This window comes from Rhinatrema bivittatum, chromosome 5 (genome assembly GCF_901001135.1).
Source record: "Rhinatrema bivittatum chromosome 5, aRhiBiv1.1, whole genome shotgun sequence".
Taxonomy (NCBI): Eukaryota; Metazoa; Chordata; class Amphibia; order Gymnophiona; family Rhinatrematidae; genus Rhinatrema; species Rhinatrema bivittatum.
Genome location: NC_042619.1, coordinates 175,736,320 through 175,758,209, shown reverse-complemented (window position 1 = coordinate 175,758,209; position 21,890 = coordinate 175,736,320). Strand labels below are relative to the sequence as shown.

The window sequence follows — 21,890 nt, the reverse complement described above, 5'->3', positions numbered from 1 at the left end:
AGGATTTATTATGCGCTAAACAAGACTGCGCTTTTAAGCAGAGTACTGAAAATGATGTAGCTACGATATGTTAGAGAATTATAATATATATATTCTTTAGTAGCCAAAAAGCATTACCTTATTTAATATTTACAGTTTACTGAAAAAAGCTGACCACTGACACATAGGCAATATGTAAGCTTATGCATAAGTATTAGTTACCCAAAATAAGTATAAATTACTTGAATATCTATGAATATGCAATTACAGTATGCTATACTGATTGCTGATTTGTTTGTTTTGTGTTAACACTATCTTAAGATCAGTTATAAGGTGTGAATTTTTCCTACGCACTCAGAGCTCTCATATTCTAGGTTGCTGTCAGTAACCTGCTACATCTGTCTGTCATTGATCAGATAAATAAAATAAGGAAGTAAGCTAATTGTATTCTGTTTCTTTAGTGATTACAAATTTTTCTTTAAAGCTTTTAAATTGGTATAGACAGAAGAGTACAAAGCCAGGCCAAGGGGCCCCCTGGGTAAGTCCCACTGACTGACTTCTTTAGCAGATACTAAAAGACTGTTAGAAAAAGAACCAAGAAGGTTACAGATAAGCTCACTGTGTGGCTGTGTCCATTACACACAGAAAAATTACTGGCACTGCTTTAATCTTCACTCCATTCCACTCCTACCCTACCCCTAGTGAACACAAAAAGCAGTGCCACTACCTCTGTGGTCTGTCACAGTGAGTAACAGACCACAGACTGCAGCAGAGGAGATCAGAAAAAACCCTTTACCAGTGCTAAAGCCTACTTTTTAAAAAAGCTTTATTTTTTTTTTTTAAGCTCAGAGAACTTTGGAAAATAAATTGTCTGCAAACTGCAAGAAGGCACATAGAGAGTTTCTTGTGCATGCTCAGACTTTACAGTGGGAGGACTTCAGTGTCACTTGATTCAGAAGGTAGTTGAAGGGATAGTTAAAAAGATACTTTACTGATTAATCCTCCGTCCAGTCTCCTTACCAACTTGCCCTGCCTTGGCTTCCAAGAGGCTGTGATGTTACATAGGCAAGAGTTGCTTGCAACAGTTTTTGTTGTTGTTTGTAATTAAGTGTTTATTAAACAATTTTTAGAACAGTCGTTAACATTTACATATATATTCTTAGAACCTACTGATAACTAACAATCAAAACCTTCTGCCCTCCTTAATTAAACCTTTCCCCATCCCATTTTCCCCCACTCATCTATCAAATAGCTCCCACGCTTTGCCAAATACTTTCAAGGTGTCCCTCTGCAGAGCAGTCAACTTTTCCATACGATATATAATCCATATATACGTTTAAACAAGGCAATATCACTAAAGTGCCTCCTTCTGCTTCCAATATACTGCAACTTTGAATTGGGCAGCTATTAATACATGAAATACCAACTTAACAATGTTTCATGCAAGGTCATCAATCTCAGCATTAAAAAGAAAAAATAACTTTGGCTTCTGATTCACAGATATTTGTATTATTTCCTTAATAAGACCTTGCACCCTCTTCCAGAATAATCTAACAGGGCAGTTCCACCAAATGTGGCTCAAGGTCCCCACACCACTACATCCCCTCCAACATGAGTCAGATACTGAACTCTATTTTCTTCAATCTAGATGGGGGGAGATACCATCTATAATATATATTGTAACTGTTTTCTGTCAAAGAAGCCAAAATAAATTATTTTGCTGTTCTCCTACTTATGTTCTCCCACGTCTCTTCCTCTATTAAGCATTGGAGATTCTTTTCCCATTTCACCTCATGAGATAATTTCCCCTCAATGGGACAAGATAGCTCATTATAATTTTTTGAGATAAAGCCCCTGTATAAGCTGCCTTTGCTCCCCATATTTTCTGGTAATGATGCAGATCTCGTTATGTGTTGACCTACAGTATGCTCCAAATAATGTTGCACTTGTAGATATCCATACAAATCAGTCATAGGTAATCAGAAGGGTTCCTGTAACACTGAAAATTGATTTACCCCCCCCAACCCCCCTTTAGAATATAGTTGCCCCAAATACAGCAAGCCTTTTACCTTTCCAACTCTGAAACATGCCAGAATTCATTCCTGGCACAAATCTTTCACCACGGCAAATAGCCAATGAAGAATAAGCAGGACCATCACTATGGAACTCCATTCCACAGGAACTTCGTCAATGCCTTCGAACATTCAGAAAAAGGCTTAAGACGTGGTTGTTTAAACAAGCCTTTCCAGACCCTAATTAAATCTCATTTCAATGACAACCACAGTCAGACATTTTTAGAACTTTGTAAATAATTGATCTTAATGTTAAATTCCTTTAGACTTTCCTCCACCCAGTTTGAACATCCTTGTTTTATTGTAACTTCAGATTTCTCTTTTCACTTGTTCACAGTTTTTATTTTACTTTACAGCCCCCTGTTAAATGTAAACCAGCATGATGTGATTCTTATCTCGAATGCCAGTATAGAAAAATGCTAAATAAATAAATAAAGTAGGTTCCACAGGAGATGAAAAAGAGGTAAGTGACTTGCATAATATGTTGGTCTATGTACACCCAAGGTTTACTGTAGTTACCAGTTAGACCCTTCACCTATGATTAGTTTGCTCAGCACAGCCATAGACTCAAATAGGAAACAAATGACCGAGACAACATTTTTGTTTAAACTCATGGGCACCCGCCATTCATTTCAGGGGTCCATATATGAAACAAAAATGGATTCATTCATTGCATTTAGAATTTGTTTCAAACAAATCCCTAATGGACATACATAGCCTCCTCATAATGATTTCTTTAACTTGCACAGAAAGAATGCATAAAAATAGCAAAATCTACTCCTCAACGATACTCTACTAGGTTTTACAGGCATTTAAACCTGAGGTTTAACAGAGCTGCTCGAGATCCGGTACACCATCTAATCACCCTACTAACGAACTCAAATAGCCATGTAATACCTCACTAATTGAGAACTAGCTCCATATAGAACAATGCTCAATTGAAGGGTATCAATTTGGTTTAAATTGCAGTAGTAGTCTCAAGCATTTTGCACTAATTGTCAGCCTACAGAATGCAAAGTGAAAGAGTATTGTGGAAACCAGTAATAAGATTAAGGTTAGCCACTCTCATGTAGTTACTATCATCAAGTCGTACCCAGGAGCTATACCTGTTATTTTGGTCACGGTAATCAAACTGCCATTTTCCTTCCAGTGTTTGTCATCTATTCCTTGGAAGAAGCAGGCTGCGCCCTGATTGCACCAGAATGGAGCAGCTAATTCTGGTCTCACATGTGGAAATGTACAGTTCCCAAGCTGGAAGAGCTCGTACCATTCTGCTGTGTAGTTTTCACCAGTCAGACTGCTCCTGAATCCAATGGCATCATGCATGATTTTCTGTAGAACAAAAATGAACAAAAGGTAAATATGTATTATACCATTCATTTTTGTTTCTATATTGCAGAAAGCTAACTACAAGAAACAACAATGTAATGTTTTGGGCCCAGGCAGTTTCCACATGCTTCCAGTTCAACTGGAAGTAGTCCCTACAGGGCTGCAGTGCCATGAGCCTTCTTTCACAATTACCTGGGTTTTTTCTCCCCATTTTTTTACCTTTTTACATAGTTCCACTATAGCAGTAAAAATTTTTGGCTCTCTCTAGAATTAGGTATACATGTACCTTGAGGCTGATCATTCAGTATCACCATTATGCAATGAACAAGACTCTTCCAATTAACCTAGGAAGAAATTGCCATACTGGGTCAGATCAAGGGTCCATCAAGTCCAACATTCTGTTTCCAACAGTGGACAATCCAGGCTACAAGTACCTGGCAAGTACCCAAACATTGAGTAGATACTATGCTACTGATGCCAGTAATATAGAAAAAAGTCTTAATGGGTAATACAAATTGACAATTGCACACAAAAAAACATATCTACCACAATTTATAGTAATGTTTTAAGGGACCTTCATATCATCCCCTCACTTTGACATCTTTTAGAGCCTTACGTAATGCTCTATTGATGAATCAAAAGGGGTATTCCTTTTAATCATTGGTCCATCACTTTTAACAATTTTTTTGAAATATTTTTGCAAGAAACATTTAAATATTTAAAAAATGCACTACTTCCCTGTTTCGTTGAAGTTAATTCACGGTACTGATGCCAGTGGCTATTCCCTAAGTCAACTTGATTATTAGCAGTTAATGGACTTCTCCAAACCTTTTTTAAACCCAGCTTCGCTAGCTGCATTAACCACATCTTCTGGCAACAAATTCCAGAGCTTAATTGTGCGTTGAGTGAAAAAGAATTTTCTCAGATTAGTCTTAAATGTGCCTCTTGCTAACTTCATGGAGTGCCCCTAGTCCTTCTATTATCCGAAAGAGTAAATAACAGATTCACAATTTAGACCTCTCATGTGTAATGAGAGAGAGAGAGAGAGAGAGAGAACACACCTGTGTATAGGCTCAGTCTGATACTTTTATCTACAGGTACCACTGAAGAGGGGTACTTTGAATCGGGGTGGGTTTTGTTACAGACACATTCAGGTCAATCCAGTAAAGTGCGGCCGCGGTTACCCTGCTCCTAACCCGCTTTCTACTTACTTTCCGGCCGCGTTAGCCCTTCCTGCGATCCACAATCCCCTTTAACCTACTCTTACCGCGTCCTTAAATCCCCGGGTAACCCCTTCCGCACGCGGCATGTATATTAAATGTAAATGATCGAATTAGCTATTCCCTACCATCCAGTAACGCGCGCCCCGACTATCGCTTTTTTCCCTGCCGTTTTGCCGCGTGTTTAACCTGCTTTGAAGCTTTCCCGTATTTTTTCTTCCCCTCCCTCCACTTTCTTCCAGCACTTTGCCTGTTTTCTTTTGGAGGACTCTCGTTTTCACCACTTCAATTCCCTGCTCCCCCCAGCAGTTAAGGCCTCCTCCCTCCTCACAGTCCCATGTGTAAAGCAACGACTTACTTTTTCGCAGCCCTCCTCCAAAGACGGACATCGGCTACCCTGCCTCCCGGAGATGAAGATGGATGCCTGCACAGGCGAAAGCGGCCCCTGTGCGTGCAATTGGGCCGCTCAAGACGTGACGCCACATGCCGTGACATCACGCCTTAAGCGGCCCAATTGCACGCACAGGGGCCGCTTTCGCCTGTGCAGGCATCCATCTTCGCCTCCGGGAGGCAGGGGAACCGATGTCCGTCTCTGCCGATGTCCGTCTTTGGAGGAGGGCTGCGAAAAAGTAAGTCGTTGCTTTACACTGCCAGTCCTGTCTCCCCTCCTCCCGAAGCAAGGCTGCTTTTCGCGCCTTGCTCCGGGAGGAGGGGAGAGAGGACTGGCAATCTCAAGCGGCTGCGAAAAAAAAAGTTAGTCGTTGCTTTACACATGGCCTGTATGCCTGTAACTAAGCAACCATAGCATTCATCCTCCAGTTTACCCATTGAACTTTGCAATGCCTTTTTGACCTCTCTTTACTCTTTCTTACACTCTGCCACAAGGCACTGCAGAACATGTTAGCTAGCCAATATGGGATCACTTTGTTATGTCTCAGAAGCAGAAATAGTACAGATTATCACAAATGTCAAAACTTCCACATGTCCTTTAGACCCATGCTCTACTCCACTACTTAAATGGAGAAATTACTTACCTGATAATTTCGTTTTCCTTAGTGTAGACAGATGGACTCAGGAACAATGGGTATAGTGTGCTCCTGATAGCAGTTGGGAGACAGAGTCAGATTTCAAGCTGACAGCCTACCTATACCTGTGCAGGAAGCTTAGCTCTTCAGTATTCTCCTCGAAAAGCAATTGTGGATATATGTGTGTTTCAATAACTTGATTAACTTGGCTAACTTGATTAACTTGATTAACTAGGACTGGTTCAACTGATTTCCAAATTGGAGACCGCCAGTGCACTCAACCGAAAACACCGACACCCGGCAACTATGGGTGTCTTGAACTAGGGGTAATACCTCGCTTACCCATGCTTGTCTTGTTCTCAGGGATTTTGGGGCAGCCGTGGGCGGGATGCTGAGTCCATCTGTCTACACTAAGGAAAACAAAATTATCAGGTAAGTAATTTCTCCATTTCCTAGCGTGTAGCAGATGTACAAAAGCTACTTCTGAACCGGGTGGGAGGCTGCCCGTGGCCCACTTAGTACTGCCCTTGCAAAGGATGTGTCCTCCCGGGCCTGGACATCCAGGTGGTAGAACCTCGAGAAGGTACGTATGGAGGACCACGTCGCCACCCAACAGCATCTTGGGTTTCTGCCACTGTGCAAGTGTGTGTAGCGTCCCTAACTGCTTAGGAGACGGAGAAATACTGAAAAGCTAAGCTTCCTGCACAGGTATACGTAGGCTGACGTCAGATTGAAATCTGACTCCTTCTCCCAACTGCTATCAGGAGTACACTATACCATTGGTCCTGAGTCCATCTGTTACACGCTAGGAAATCTTCTGTTTCCCTCACTCCCTGGCATCATTATCATCTTTCCTCTCCTTCCATCTTTCCTCCCCATTCCCTTGAATCATGATCTTCCCTCTTCCTCCACCCTTCTCCCCCAACCCCTGGCATCATCAACTCTTCTGTCCCCCATCTTCTGGCATCATCAACTCCCCTTCCTTCTCCCCCCCCCCCCCCCCCCCCCCCCCCCCCCCCCCCGTGGCACATTCATCTGTCTCTTTCCCCACTCCACCCCAATCCATGAACAGCAAAAGTCTTCTCTTCCTTTTTCATGCTCTCTGTGTAATGTCCACTCTGTTTCCAATAAACTTGCCTACATTCATGACCTCTCTCTCATATCTCTTCTTGCTCTGACAGACACCTGGCTTTTCTATGAGGGCTCTGCTTCGGTTGCTGCTCTTTATCATGAAAGTTATCCTTTCTTCTATGCACCTCACATAATAGGACGCAATGGTGGGATTGGTATGCTGCTCTCTCTTCCTGTACGTTTCAACCCCTTCTTCCACCTCAATCCCACTTTCTTTCTGCCCACTCTCATCTGCTTATTCACCCCACTACCTTCCAGGTTACTGTTAATTATTGACCCCCTGATAAATCCCTTTCCTTCTCTCACCGACTTTGATTCTTGGCTTTCCTTTTGACCATCTTTCCTTTCCCTTATTCTTAGGGACTTTAACTTTCACGTTGATAATCTCTCCGATTCTTATGCCTCAGAACTCTTTGCCTTGACCTCCTCATTCGATTTCCTACTCTGTCTCTACTCACAAGCATAGCCACTTCCTTGACCTTGTCTTTTCCTCCAACTGCTGTTTCTCAGACTTCTCTATATCAGTTCTTCTCTCTCAGACCATCATCTGATAATGTTCACATTAAACCACCCTCCCCCACAGTCTCATCCAGTCACCATCTCTCTCCTCCCTTTTAATTCTTGCAGTATTGACTCTCTTTCATCTCAAGCCATTCTCAATCAACTACAACTTGTTTTTTGCCCTCTACATTCCACAGAAACAGCCCTTGCCACAGTCTCAAACAACATGTTCAAGGCTAAAATGAAAGGCCTTTACTCAATTTTTATCTTTCTTGACATTGTTGATCACCACCTACTCCTTGATGCTCTATACTCACTTGAAGTTTGGGACTCCATTCTGTCTTGGTTCTCTTCTTACCTCTCCCATCGCATTTTTAGTCTCTCTTCTGGAATTCTCCTCTACTGCTATCCCACTATGAATTAGTATGCTTCAGGGTTCTGTCCTGGGCCCTCTTCTCATCTCCCTGTATATGAATTCTCTTGGGATTCTGATCTCCTCTCATAGTTTTGAATACCATCTTTATGCTGATTCCCAGATTTACCTCTCTACAAAAAAAATTTCACCAGAAATCCAGTGCCAAGCCTCAGCCTGCTTGTCAGACACTGCTCCCTGGGATTTCCCACCACCACTTTTTATTTTCCCCCCCCAGCCCACTTTCCCTCTTCCTCCTGTCTCTAATTTCTGTGGCCAACACTGTAACCTCCCAGTCCCCTCAGCCTGTAATCTTGTGGTCATTTTTTATTCCTCTCCTTCTCTATATATATATCCAAAACACTGCTAAAATGTGTCGTTTCTTTCTCTATAACATCACCCAAATCCATTGTTTCCTTTCTGCACAAACTACCATAACCCTCATCCAGCCTTTCATCACCTCATAAGTTCTCCAGTGAACAAATTTCTCTCTCCACTACAATCTATCTAAAATTCAGCTGCATGACTTAACTTTCGCCAAAGTCGCTACACTCACATAACCCCTCTTCTCAAGTCACTACACTGGCTCCCTATCAATTTCTGCATACAGTTCAAGCTCCTCCTACTCACCTACAAGAGCCTTTATTCTGCAGCTCCTCACTACCTTTCTTCATCTCTCCTCCTCATGCACTCTGCTCATCAGGCAAATCAGTCATTTCTATACCTTTCTCTTCTATCGCCAATTCCAACTCTGTGCTTTCCACCTGGCTGCACTGTAGGCTTGGAATAGACTTCCTGAGTTGGTGCGTCATGCTCCCTCTCTTGCCTTATTCAAATCTAGTCTAAAATCCCACTAATTTGAGGCTTTTAAATCTTAACCCCTGATTATCCTCCTTACAGCCTTATTCATTTTTAACCATTTTCTTAATAAAATAAATTCCCAAAGTCTTTTTTGATTAGAATGCAAACTCTACTGAGAAGGGACTCTCATGTGTTTTTGTACAACGTTGCATACATCGAGTAGCACTATAAAAGTGTTACGTAATAGTAGTAGCAGCAGCAACATCACACCAAAAGTAAACAATGGGGAAAGTCACATTTTGGCTGAGAGATCTCTAACAAATGACAGAAACAGTGATGCAGTACGTGTATAACTAAAGACTCATAGCACTTTACTGATGTTAAATAATGCTTTTAAGCAAAGAGAATTTAGCTACGTGAGAGAAGTTAGAGAAACAGATTTCATGCGACAGTGGACAAACTGCTTACAAAATGTCCAAGAAGACTGCCATACTTGAATTCCCATACTGGAGCTTGTAGTCGGAAAACTTCGATGATATCATCATCTTTCATCACGGGAATGTGTCCATCATGATAGCCGGTTGGGCAGAATGTATACAAAGCTTGACAAAAGGGATCCGCTTTAGGGCGGTAATCAAAACGTCTACAATTAAAATGAAAACAAAGACAGCATCAATCTGGTTTTGAGGAGAAAATCTTCTTTACATGATCACTTTAAGCACATAAATCTTTCAGGTGTATACAACACCTTTTTCTTGGAACTAACATAATACATTTGGCCACTAGATTTCAAGTGAATGCCTCCTTTCGCATTGAATGATGTTAGAGTCGCCAGCTCTGAGGGAAAATACCCCAACTGCAAGCACGCTCTCCTATCCCCACCTAGCCTCCAGCATTTACTAGACTAGTCATTGCATATGGGATTTCCTTCCTCCACAGCTGATGGAGACAGAGGACACACCTCTTATGATCTCACTCTGGGTTATAACAGAGGTGTGATGGTCCACTGGAAATCTCCCTAATGCCATATCCTTGAACACATGGTCTATAGATTATTTTATGCGAGTCAAGAGGTAAAGAGAGGCAGTAGAAGCAGCGGGGCTTAATTTGTAGACAAAAAGAAGTGGAACTGTGGAAGATAGTAGGGCCAGGGCCAAGGCAAGGTGCAAGTTCTTTCTTAAAAACTCTCCTACACACAGTCTATATGCTAATACACCCTGGAGCAGCAGATGGAGGGTTGCTAGGTGTCTCTTCACCCTTTCCCATGGCCTTTCAGTTGTGTCAGGAAATTGCACAAAAATCAAGGCTATATGGTTGCTCTCATCTCAGAGTAAGTAGCTCTAACACACTCTGCTCTGCTTTCTCTGGGGCATGGGGTGGGTGGTTGGGGGCAGAAATAATTCTTCCTCCATCGTCTCTGCTTCATTTCTGCAGGGAGCTGAAAATGATTTACACCAGTTGCTCTACTCTTATCTCCTTGGGTCCTGGAACAAGTAAGCAGAACACCATTCTTGGTTGTTCTGCCAGAAATTAAGTCCGGGTTAACAGACACAAAAAGGGGTTGAATTAGCACAAGTTTGAAACTTGTGAACCGTAGTGCTTATCAAGGCCAAGGTTGAAGCCTTGATGACTAGCACTATGGCTCATAAGTTTCAAACGCAATTCAACCTCTTTTTGAGTCCATTTTTGCTCTACAGCACCTGCCTAATTATCGTCCCTTCTCATCCTGTTCCTTATTTATTTATTTATTTATTTCGGATTTTTATATACCGACGTTCTCAATACAGGTATCGAATCAGGTCGGTTTACATAGAACAAAACTGTCGCAATAGGGCGACAGTTTTGTTTTTTTTCCTTGTGGAAAAGGAGAGGAGGGGGAACAGCAGGAGGGAAGGGGCTGGGTTAGGGAATACAGTGGCTGTTCTCCACTCTGTTTGCTCCAGGATCACAGTCTCCTCTTCTCTTTCCTACAGGCTGCCTGAAGGGAAGGGGCTGAAGCAGAACATCTCTGCTGCCCTGAAAAGAAGTGCCGGAACTGCATTCCAGGCCATTCCCCTACAAATTAAGCCCTGAGAAGGAGGGTGCTGCCACGCGTACCTCAGATGATGCCATAGTTCCACTGCCCATGTCTTCCTGGGCATGTTCTGGATTGGTCTAGCAGGACTCAAAGAAAGAAAATTATTATCAGGTAATCATAATTTAACCATCCTTATCTTTCTGCTAGACCAGTCATTACTTATGGGTGTTACCTAAGCTTCCCCTTGATAGGGCAGGAAGAAGAAAGGGCTGTCCTCCAGACTCCTGCTCCAAAGGCTGAGTACACCTTGGCCTGCACATTCTAGCCTAAGGTACTTTGTGAAGGAGTGCAGAGGAGACCACGTGGTGGGCCTGCAGATCTCATCCGGAAAGAGAGAGGATGCTTTGGCCCATGATGTCCCTTGTGTGCTAGCAGGACTGCTGAGGCCTGCCTGCCCAAGGGCATGTATGCTGATCCACCTGGCTAAGGTGGGTTTGGATGTTGCTTTCCCTTTCCAGGGGCTGCCAAACATAATTTGTCTGTTTTACTAAAGGATTTCATTTCTTTTAGGTGCTTTAACAGTATATGGTGTACAATGTATTAGGGATGTGAATCGTTTTAGGACGATTAAAATTATCGTCCGATAATTTTAATATCGTCTTAAACCGTTATGGAACACAATACAATACAGATTCTAACGATTTATCGTTATAAATCGTTAGAATCGTGAGCCGGCACACTAAAACCCCCTAAAACCCACCCCCGACCCTTTAAATTAAATCCCCCACCCTCCCGAACCCCCCCCAAATAACTTAAATAACCTGCGGGTCCAGCGGCGGTCCGGAACGGCAGCGGTCCGGAACAGGCTCCTGCTCCTGAATCTTGTCGTCTTCAGCCGGCGCCATTTTCCAAAATGGCGCCGAAAAATGGCGGCGGCCATAGACGAAAAAGATTGGACGGCAGGAGGTCCTTCCGGACCCCCGCTGGACTTTTGGCAAGTCTCGTGGGGGTCAGGAGGCCCCCCACAAGCTGGCCAAAAGTTCCTGGAGGTCCAGCGGGGGTCAGGGAGCGATTTCCCGCCGCGAATCGTTTTCGTACGGAAAATGGCGCCGGCAGGAGATCGACTGCAGGAGGTCGTTCAGCGAGGGTTCCGGCGCCTCGCTGAACGACCTCCTGCAGTCGATCTCCTGCCGGCGCCATTTTCCGTACGGAAAATGGCGCCGGCCATACGCGTATGGCCGGCGCCATTTTCCATACGAAAACGATTCGCGGCGGGAAATCGCTCCCTGACCCCCGCTGGACCTCCAGGAACTTTTGGCCAGCTTGTGGGGGGCCTCCTGACCCCCACGAGACTTGCCAAAAGTCCAGCGGGGGTCCGGAAGGACCTCCTGCCGTCCAATCTTTTTCGTCTATGGCCGCCGCCATTTTTCGGCGCCATTTTGGAAAATGGCGCCGGCTGAAGACGACAAGATTCAGGAGCAGGAGCCCGTTCCGGACCGCTGCCGTTCCGGACCGCCGCTGGACCCGCAGGTTATTTAAGTTATTTGGGGTGGGGGATTTAATTTAAAGGGTCGGGGGTGGGTTTTAGGGGGTTTTAATGTGCCGGTTTTTTGATTTTTAACGATTTTTCACGATATTTTACCCCCCCAAACGGCAACAATACGATTCCCTCCCCCTCCCAGCCGAAATCGATCGTTAAGACGATCGAGGACACGATTCACATCCCTACAATGTATGTCTTCATCATTTCCCTACTAAAATTGGTTAAAATGAAAAGCAGACACCACTTTCAGTAGAAAAGATGGCAATGGCCGAAAAGTCACCACATCTGAGGAAAAGACCAAGTAAGGCTCTCTACATGAAAGGGCCTGCATCTCTGAGACGCGCCTTGCTGAGCAGATTGCTATTCGGAAGACAGTCTTCAGGGACAGGTCCTTTATGGAGGCCTGTTTTATTGGCTCAAAGGGTAGTCTGACTAAGGCCCTCAAGGCCAAGTTGAAAGCCCGCCGAGGTACTAATGGTCTGAAAGGTGGGAGGATCCTTCTTAACCCCTCTCAGAAACCACATGATGTCCATGTGCATCTCCCAAGCACCTTTGACTCTGCCCCTACAGCATGAAATTGTGGCCACCTATACTTTTAGGGAATTAAGAGCCAATCCTTTAGCCAGGCCCAACTGAAGGAAATGTAAAATATGTAAGTATACCTGACTTTCATGCAGAGATTTCCTGCTTGCTGTAGAACTCCTTAAAATAATCGCCAGACTCTGATATGTACCAATGATGTTGATGGCTTTCGAGCTTTTAACATGGTTAAAGTTATGGCTGAGGAATAACCTCTCTTGCACAGATGTGCCCTTTCAAGGGCCAAGCCATAAGAGAATGGAGCCAGGTCCTCGCAGGAGGAAGCCCTACTCTTTGAGAAAAGTGTAGCGCAGTCCTGCTCAGCAATCTCACTAGATCTGCGTACCAGGACCTCCTTGGACAATCTGGGGCTACTAGTATTAGTGTGGATGAGTGGCTCTCTATTCTTTATATCAGTGGTTCTCAACCTTTTTTCTGTCGGGACACACCTGACAGATGGTTCTCACGTGCGTGGCACACTGAACATGTGACCATCACCAGGCTAAATGTAAACATACACTCTGCAATCCACAGGAACCCCCTCGACCCCCAACGAGTGCAGAGCAGAACTAGGACATTTCCCGTTCAATTTACCATTCAAAAAAAAAGATATTTCTGCTGACATCTCAGTAACAGCAACATAAGCAAGCTCTCCTACCAGGTGCAATAGCCCTCCTTATGAAAAAAAACAGTAGTTTACCACCAATGCATGTTCTATTGAGAAAAGACAACAAATAATATTGATACAAATGCCTGCATGCTAGTAAAATACTTCACCTCGGTCACACACACAGAATCAACCTTCACCAAGTACAGAAAGACCACAAATTACAAATATGGAAACAGAAACTAGAATGGAAACCGAAAAAAGCCACTCTGCATTCTATGCAAAACAAAAATATAGCACCTATCAGACTTCCAAGATCTGAAATAATGTACACAAACTACAAACTAATGTGCACAAAGTTACACCTGCATTATGGAACTCAAACAGTAACAACCCTACCTAATGAAAAGCCAAGCTGCTATAGATCCCTACCAAGAAACTACAAGCTCGCAGAACACAGACAGACCCTCACCAAATACAGAATAAAGTGACCATAAAGCTAATGTTTTTGTGATGTTTTACTGGATACAGAGTTTGGCTTCTTGCTGTTTCCAGTTCAGTTTTTGTCACCACATTTCTATTTATACATTCCCGAGAAATATTACATAATTCTAAAACTAGAATATAATAAATGTTTCAAAATAACTGATAAATGGAACATCCAATCATTAAAAATTTTCAAAATTATTAAAAATTCTCCATACACCAATAAAATATTTCTAACAGCAGACACATCACATAATACCTAATAATTAAAATGGCAGTCAATCAAGAAAGATAAGCTTAAAAAGCCACCTTTACTTACCCTCTCCAGTAACTCTCCTACTACTTACCCTTGTAGGCCAATAGCACATACCAGAAGCAGTAAGGGCTGCTGAAGCTCTGTCCGCACGCTCTTCTTCCTTAGGGCCCATGACTAGTCTATCTCTCTCACACACACACACGTCACCTGCCTGACCAATCTCTCTCTCACACACACACGTCACCTGCCTGACCAATCTCTCTCATATACACACACACACTCCAGTCACCTGCCTGACCAATCTCTCTCTCATACACACACACACTCCAGTCACCTGCCTGACCAATCTCTCTCTCATACACACACACACTCCAGTCACCTGCCTGACCAATCTCTCTCTCATACACACACCCACTCCAGTCACCTTCCTGACCAATCTCTCTCTCATACACACACACACACACAAGTCACATCCCTGACCAATCTCTTTCTCTCACACACACCAGTGACTTTCCTGAGCAGTCTCTTGCTCTCACACATTTCTCTTACTTACACACACATTCTCTCATACACTTATACACATGCTGGCTCACTCTCTGTCTCACTCACCCCCACCCACAGCACACATAGCAGTTACAGCACAAGGGAGCCGGTATGCTGCTATTAAAAGCAGAGTCCTGACAGGCTGGAAACTGCAGCTGGAGTGACCTCCCCAGCCCCACAGCACTAAGAAGGCAGCACTCAGCTGTTTGCTTGTGCTGCGATCGATCACGGCACAGAGCAATCAGCTGAGAATATAATTCTATGCTTTTCTCCCCACCCCAGCCTTTTTTTTTTCTTGCAGTTTGATTATTATTATTAATTTTATATTTTCTTGCTGGAGTTGCGCTGGCGAGAGAAGGGTAGGTCGGAGCTGGGGGGCAGCGGCTCCGTACTCCTGCAGGCCCTGGCAAAGTGGCCAGCCAGCATCGAATGCGATTTCTGCAGCAGCAGCATGCATGCATGGCCTTTTCTTCTTCCCGCGTGCCCGGTAAACATTAGTTCCTCTTCCGGGCCACGGGGGCAGGAAGAAGAAAAGGTCAATTTCCTGTTGCCGGCTTTCACAAACACTGCTGCCGTTCCCCTCGGGGCTCGAATGTGCCGATAGCCCGGGCAGGAACGGCAGCAGTGCTCGTCTCGCTGAGGTGAAGGGGGGGTGGGGGGGGAGAGCAGCGGGTGCGCGACACACCGGTTGAGAATCGCTGCTTTATATCATTGTATCTACCAGAGGCCACGGTGGAGACATACAGTGGACTGATATGTGACCACGGGCATAGCAGCGTGTCTATGCCACTGGAGGCCAGTTCTGCCCTGCAACTGAAGAACATGTAAATCTTGGCATTCGAACGTGACATTCTTAGGTCTGCGCCCAGGAGCCCCCACCAATTCACTATCATCTGAAAGGCTTCTAGACCTAACTCTCATGCTCCTGGATCCAGCTTGCTCCTGCTGAGAAAACTGGTTTGGCAATAGTCCTTCCCTGCTATATGCGCTGCCGAGAGCAAGAGCAGATTTCTTCTTCCCATTCGCTCGTTGTGACCTCTGGAGTCCTCTCCCAGGGGATGCTGGGAGCAGTATGCAGATGAGTCTGGAAACAGGATACTGGGCTTGATGGACTCTTGGTCTGACCCATTATGACATATCTTATATAAACATTTTTTCTTTTAAATTCTGTTCCCCTGACCATATCAGGGAAAACAGCAATTTATTTTGGCTTCTAGAAAAAAGTATCTTCAGTATAATTGCTTTTCAGATTCTTGAAATAATGTGACATTAAGAGTGACTGATTCTAACATTTCAGTTCCAGACTGCTCCAGGAATGATGTTAAATCACATTCCGCAATGGGGAAGTTGGTCGTCGTGCCCTCAGTGGCAGCCTTCTGCCCCCAATCTGGGATAAAGTAAACTTTGGCAAATTTACAAAAAGATTCTTGAGATAACATTAGAACATCCAAATAAAATCTTTTTAGCATCTCAGTAGGAGACAATACTGGACATTTAGGAAAATAAAAAAAAAAATAAAAAATGAAGATTTAACCTACGAGATAAATTTGCCAAATTTTCCACTTTAGAAGAATGTAACATTAAATTGTCTTTAACCAAAGATGCATTACAATTTTGAAATACTGATCATTTTTCTTCAGTTGACAATCTTATCATTCATATCCCTAATAACTTGAGAACGATCATTACCTAGATTAGATGTAGATCCCAAATTTGTTAGCATAGAGTCTATTCTAATTGTAAGGGACTGTTCCATTTTGGAGAGGGCACTCCAAAGAACGATCCAACGAGTGATTACTTAAGGTTTTATGGAACAAATACACTCACTCTGACGGAGCTACATTCTCAGAAGCTCCAATTGCTGGAATTAGCCTATCATGGGGAGATAAGGGAGTAGAAGTACCTATCCCAACTTCTCCTGAACCAGACAAAGGGGAGTGAGAAACCTGAGGAGGAATGAGACCACCCTGGTTAAGGGAGACCAATGACTCCGAGGGAGCAGGTTTGCCTCCAAGCTACAAAACCCCAGGCAATGAACTCTGCATAGTAAATGAGTCCAGTGTCAACTGAGTGGGAGAGGTAGGAGGAGCAGGCCCAGATGGGAGAGCAGGTATAGATCCTTTTCGTTTCTTACCCATATTGATGAGTAGACTGTAGGAACAGGACACTCAGCATTTTGGCACCTGGGGATGCGCTGCCAAGCAAAGTCTTTTATGGGGGAGATCCCCTGAATTGACATCAGCTGGTTCGCGGAGGACCAAGAAGGTGAAATTTATACTTACCAGATAATGTCCTTTCCTTTAGTCCTAGCAGACCAATCCACACCTGTGGGAATTCCCCTGCTTGCCAGTAGGTGGCGGCAGAAAATTTTTCCCCTTACGTCATTCATACTATATATATCCTGGGATAGCTGGGAGGTTCCTCAGTAGCATCTTGCCCTAGATGTCCTGCATTTCTCTTTTTTTTAACCCCCTCCCCCTTTTCTTTTGGGAGGGTACTTGGACTGGTCTGCCAGGACTAAAAGAAAGGAAATTATCTGGTAAGTATAAATTTCACCTTCTTTTTCGTCCTGCAGACCAGTCCACACCTGTGGGATGTACCCGAGCAGTAAGTAATTCGGGTGGGCTGAGGCATTAGGGGCCCCCAACACTACTTTGCTAAAAACTTTAGATCCTCTTCTACCTGGTCTAGCTTGTAATGGTTTGTGAACATATCCCAGGAGGGCCTTGTGGCTGCCCTACAAATATCTTGAGGCATTGCAGCCCTACTCTTTGCCCACGAGGTTGCTTGAGCTCTAATAGAGTGGGCGCATAAGGCCCTCAGGGCCTGCTTCCTCTGTGCAATATATGCCACCACTGCTGCTTCCCTAATCCAGCATGCAACCGAGGGCTTAAAAGCTGCCTGGCCCCCTTCTCTGGCCTTCCAACAGGACAAACAATCTTTCTGACCTCCTAAATTCATTGGTGACCTTAAATAATGTACCATCCTCCTCCAGACGACTAGCAGGTGAGGGCTGCCTCCTGTCTGTCCCCCCTCTGTCCTCCTCAGAGCTGGTAAAACAATCTTCTGATTTGCATGAAACTCTGATAGCACCTTAGGTAAGAAGGATGGGACAGGATGATTAACTACCCTGTCCTTGTGAATCCACAGGTAGGACTCCCTACAGGACAACGCCTGGATCTCTGAGACCCTTCGGGTTGAGCATATCGCCACTAGAAAGATTGCCTTTAAAGTGAGGTCCTTTAATGTTGCTCCTGTAAGTAGTTCAAAGGGTGCCTCGGACAAGACCCTAAGGACCATATTAAGGTCCCACGTGGGTATTACCTGGCGCTTTGGAGGCTGCATGCATTTTACTGCCCTCAAGAAACATGCTATGTTAGGGTGAGCCCCTAGGGAGCTTCCTCGCACTTGGCTCCTAAAACAGACTAATGCTGCTATCTGCACTTTGAGAGAATTTAGGGCTAACTCTTTCTCTAGGCCAGTGGTTCCCAAACCTGTCCTGGGGACCCCCCAGCCAGTTGGGTTTTCAGAATATCCACAATGAATATGCATGAGAGGAAATTTGCATGTTATGGAGGCAGTGCATGCAAATTTTCTCTCATGCATATTCATTGTGGATATCCTGAAAACCCGACTGGCTGGGGGGAGGGGGGCCCAAGACAAGGTTGTGAATCACTGCTCTAGGCCATCCTGCAGGTCCTGCAAGATTTCCCTTGTTTTTGCTGTTTCTGGGGAGACTTTTCTTCCCTTGCTCCACTCCTCAAAAACCTTCCAGACCCTACCATACGCCCAGAAGGTAGAGTGTCTCCTAGATCTTAACAAGATGGCTACTACTACCCTTGAATAGCCTTTTTTTTCTAACTTGTCCCTCTCAAGAGCCAGGCTGTAAGATAATAATGATCTGACTTTCTCCACTTGACTGGGCCCTGCCTGAGCAGGCTCTCTGCTTTCGCTAGCTTTAGAGATGCATCCCTGCCAGCCTCACTAGGTCCGCATACCCTGACTTCTGGGCCAGTCTGAGGCCAACAGAATGATCCAGCCCCTGTGATCTACTGCTTTCCCCCAAGTACTCTTTCTATTAAGGGCCATGACAGAAATACATACAGCAGCTGGTCCACTGGCCATGGCATCTACTGCTTTTGAACACTGCTCCTTGTGCTTGCTGAAAGGTCTTTCAGCCTTGGCATTCTTTCATGTTGCCATCAAGTCCCATTCTGGCCTTCCCCACCTCCCTACTACTCTCGAAAACACTTCCTCCACTAATTTCCATTCTCCATGCCTACTGAGGTAGTTTGCTTGTGCGCTCTCCTTCCCTGCTATGTAACCGGCTCTTAACCCCGCCAGGTTCGTTTCTGCCCAGCTCATTAGCTGTTTTGCTTTGTCCTCTAACTGCCAACTTTGTGTCCCATCTTGACCGTTTATATAGGACACTGCTGTGATGCCGATGGAAAGGACTCTTACAGGCTTTGCTCTGGCCCTGGGGCTTAGGTATTTGAGTGCCAGCCTTACTGCTCTCAGCTCCAACAGGTTCATCGAGGCCTCCCTCTCCTTGGCTGACCATCTGCCCTGTACCACCTGTTCTTTGCAATACGCCCCCCAGTCTAACCTGCTGGCGTCTGTCGCTAACATCACCCAGTCCGGTGGAACTAGACTGACCCCTGCTAATAAGTTGCTTTCGACTAGCAACCAACGAAGGCTGGCTCTGGCCTTGGAGGTGAGCCCGAGCCTCTCTCCATATCTTCGCGTGCTGGGGTTCCATCTTGAGAGCAACGCCCTCTGTAGTGGGCATATATGAGCCTTTGCCCATGGGACTACCTTTATTGTCACTGCCATCGATCCCAACACCTGCAGGTAATCTCTTGCTTCCGGTTTCCTGGTCCCTGTAAGCTTCCTCACCTGGTAACTCAGTGTGTGTCTGCCCTCTTTTTGTTTTTGTTAAAAACGCCTTTGCCTGCTGGATGTCGAACTGGGCCCCCCCCCCCAAGTACACTAACCTTTGGGAAAACTATAAACTGCTTTTGGCCTCGTTTACTACCCAACCTAACTCCTCGAGGAGCGCCCTCGCTCTGCTTGTGAAGCTGGTGCTCGCCTCCTCTGACCTGGCTCTGATCAGCCAGTCGTCCAGATATGGGTGCACTGGAATACCCTCCTTCCTTAGTGCTGCTGCCACTACTACCATCACCTTCGTAAAGGTTCTTGGTGCCCAAACGGCAGTGCTCTGAACTGATAATGCTTCCCCAGTACTGCAAACCTCAGGTATCTGCAGTGCGACTCTCTGATAGAGATATGCAAATATGCTTCTGCTAGGTCCAGCGCAGTCAGAAACTCCCCCTTTCTGACTGCCCCAGTGACTGACCTCAATGCTTCCATTCTGAACCCTCTTACCCTGAAGGCTCTGTTCACCCTTTTCAAGTCTAATGCTGGGCGAAACGCTCCTTCTTTTTTGGGTACTACAAAGTATAGGGACTGGAACTGGTACTATCGCTTCTAGTGCCACCAGTTTGTCTAGGGTCAAACTGATCGCATCTCTTTTTTTCCCTGCGATCTGCAGGGGGAATCCTAAAAGAATTCTGGAACTGTGGAAGCCAGGACCCATCCATCCCTGGTGACTCACTCCTTGAATAGTAGTGTTAGGTGACCTTCCACTGGAGGAGGTTCAGGGTGGGGCCCCCCAACCATCACTTAGCTCCTTTAAAACCCCCCGAAGCTCTGGGGGCTTTGTCTCTAGCCAGTCTTGTGCTGCTCAAAAGGGCTGTCTCAGCTGGGGGCCTAACTCCCTGACTATCTGGGACTCTTACTTGCCTAAACCCTCTAAATTCTTGGATCTTTTGTTTAAGGGGCCTTAAGAGACTTTTGGACCTATCCTCCAGGAGTCTCTGCGGTTTTGAATCTACCAGGCTCTTCATTAGGGCGTCTAAGTTTTCCCCAATGAGAAGATGCCCTTTGAAGATCAGGATGCTTAACCTCGCTTTAGAGCGTGCATCCAGCACCCAATGTCTGAGCCACAAAAACCTCCTTGCCACCAACACCACCACCGATGCCATCTGTTTGGCTGAGATTCTAATGAGATCATACAGTGGGTCTCCAGAAAGGCTGTCCCTGACTCTATGCTGGCCATCCTATACCCTGGGCTTTCTCCTATCCCCTACGTTTCTTCCTGGAGCTGCTGGAGCCATTTGACCAATGCCCTGGCTACATAGCCCCCACATACCGCTACTTATAAGGACAAACTTGCTGTCTTTAAATGCTTTCTTTTAAAAAGTTTCTTTCTATCCCGTGCGTCTCTTAAGGAGATGCCCCCTTCTACCGGTATAGTTGTCTTTTTTGACACTGGGGGTCTACCTTTGGGACTTTTAGTTACCCGTCTACTTCCCCCTGTTGTAGTGGGTAAAGGGAGGTCATTAAGGATCTTGCTTTCAGTGCTGCATCAGGTGTGACTCATTCTCCCTCAATCATCTCCTCTACAGCAGGGTGGAGGGGAAAGGCTTTTGCTGGTCTCCTTATACCTCTCAGTATTGGGTCCCCTTGCACACTCTTTTCCTCCTCATTTTCTTTGCCCGACTCCTGCAGGCTTAAGGCTTGCATAACCTTCACTATGAGAAGGCTCAGTTCTTTCCTCCTAAACAATCAATCTCACTGCTACATCTCCCCCGTCACTCCCCCTCCTCCATGGAAGCTTCCTGTGGGAGTTCCACATCCCCTGCATCACTTTCTGAACCATCAGGGAAGAGAAGGGGTGGGGGTGGCAGGGGGGTTCCCTCTGTCCTAGGCCTCTTTAAACCTGGCTTGTGTTGGGAACCCAAGGGAGATCTACTTCCCGGGGGCCTTCTAATGTAGCCACTTTGGCTTTCATTTCTTTACAGGCCTGGTGCATTAGCAAGATAAATGCTGTGGAAACCTCAGTTTCCTACAATGCGCCTTGCCTTCTTCCCTCTAGGGCTTCTCTTTCTAACTCTGGGCCTGCCTGCACCTCGGCTGCATCCCTCCACGACGGGCCCTCTCTGCCCGGTCGAGCCGCTTAGGCGGCTCCCTCTGAGCCGGTGTGGGCGGTGCATCTGCTTGCAACCCGCTCCTCCCCTTCAAACCTGATCCCTGCTGTCTGTTTTCTGGCGATTCACAGCCATCACAGCGGGGGCAAAAGGAGCCCACGATGGAACTCCTCGTCCCACGTTGCTCGCATTTCTGGTCCCTCTCGGCCATGTGCCTTGTCGCTGGGGGACATGCTTAATGAATTAAAAAAAACAATGACTTTCCAGTATAATGGTTAACTGATATAGGGCTTCTCTATGTATGAAATATTTTTATTATGTTTATTTGTATGGCATATTTAATTAAAAACTGTGTATGTTCTTTGCAAACTGCTTAGCAATATTGATAAGTGGCATATAA

At 45.2% G+C, this 21,890-nt stretch overlaps 1 protein-coding gene across 1 annotated transcript in view; it reads right to left on the bottom strand.

Annotated features, from left to right (window-relative positions):
- The window catches only part of CLN5 (CLN5 intracellular trafficking protein), a 38,208-nt gene that overhangs the window by 12,830 nt on the left and 3,488 nt on the right, over positions 1 to 21,890 (bottom strand). The window contains exons 2-3 of the mRNA XM_029603035.1: positions 8,939 to 9,113; positions 3,158 to 3,383 (exon numbers count right to left, since the gene is read on the bottom strand). Of these exons, the coding sequence (XP_029458895.1) occupies positions 3,158 to 3,383; positions 8,939 to 9,113 (401 nt within the window). The remainder of the gene's footprint in view (positions 1 to 3,157; positions 3,384 to 8,938; positions 9,114 to 21,890) is intronic.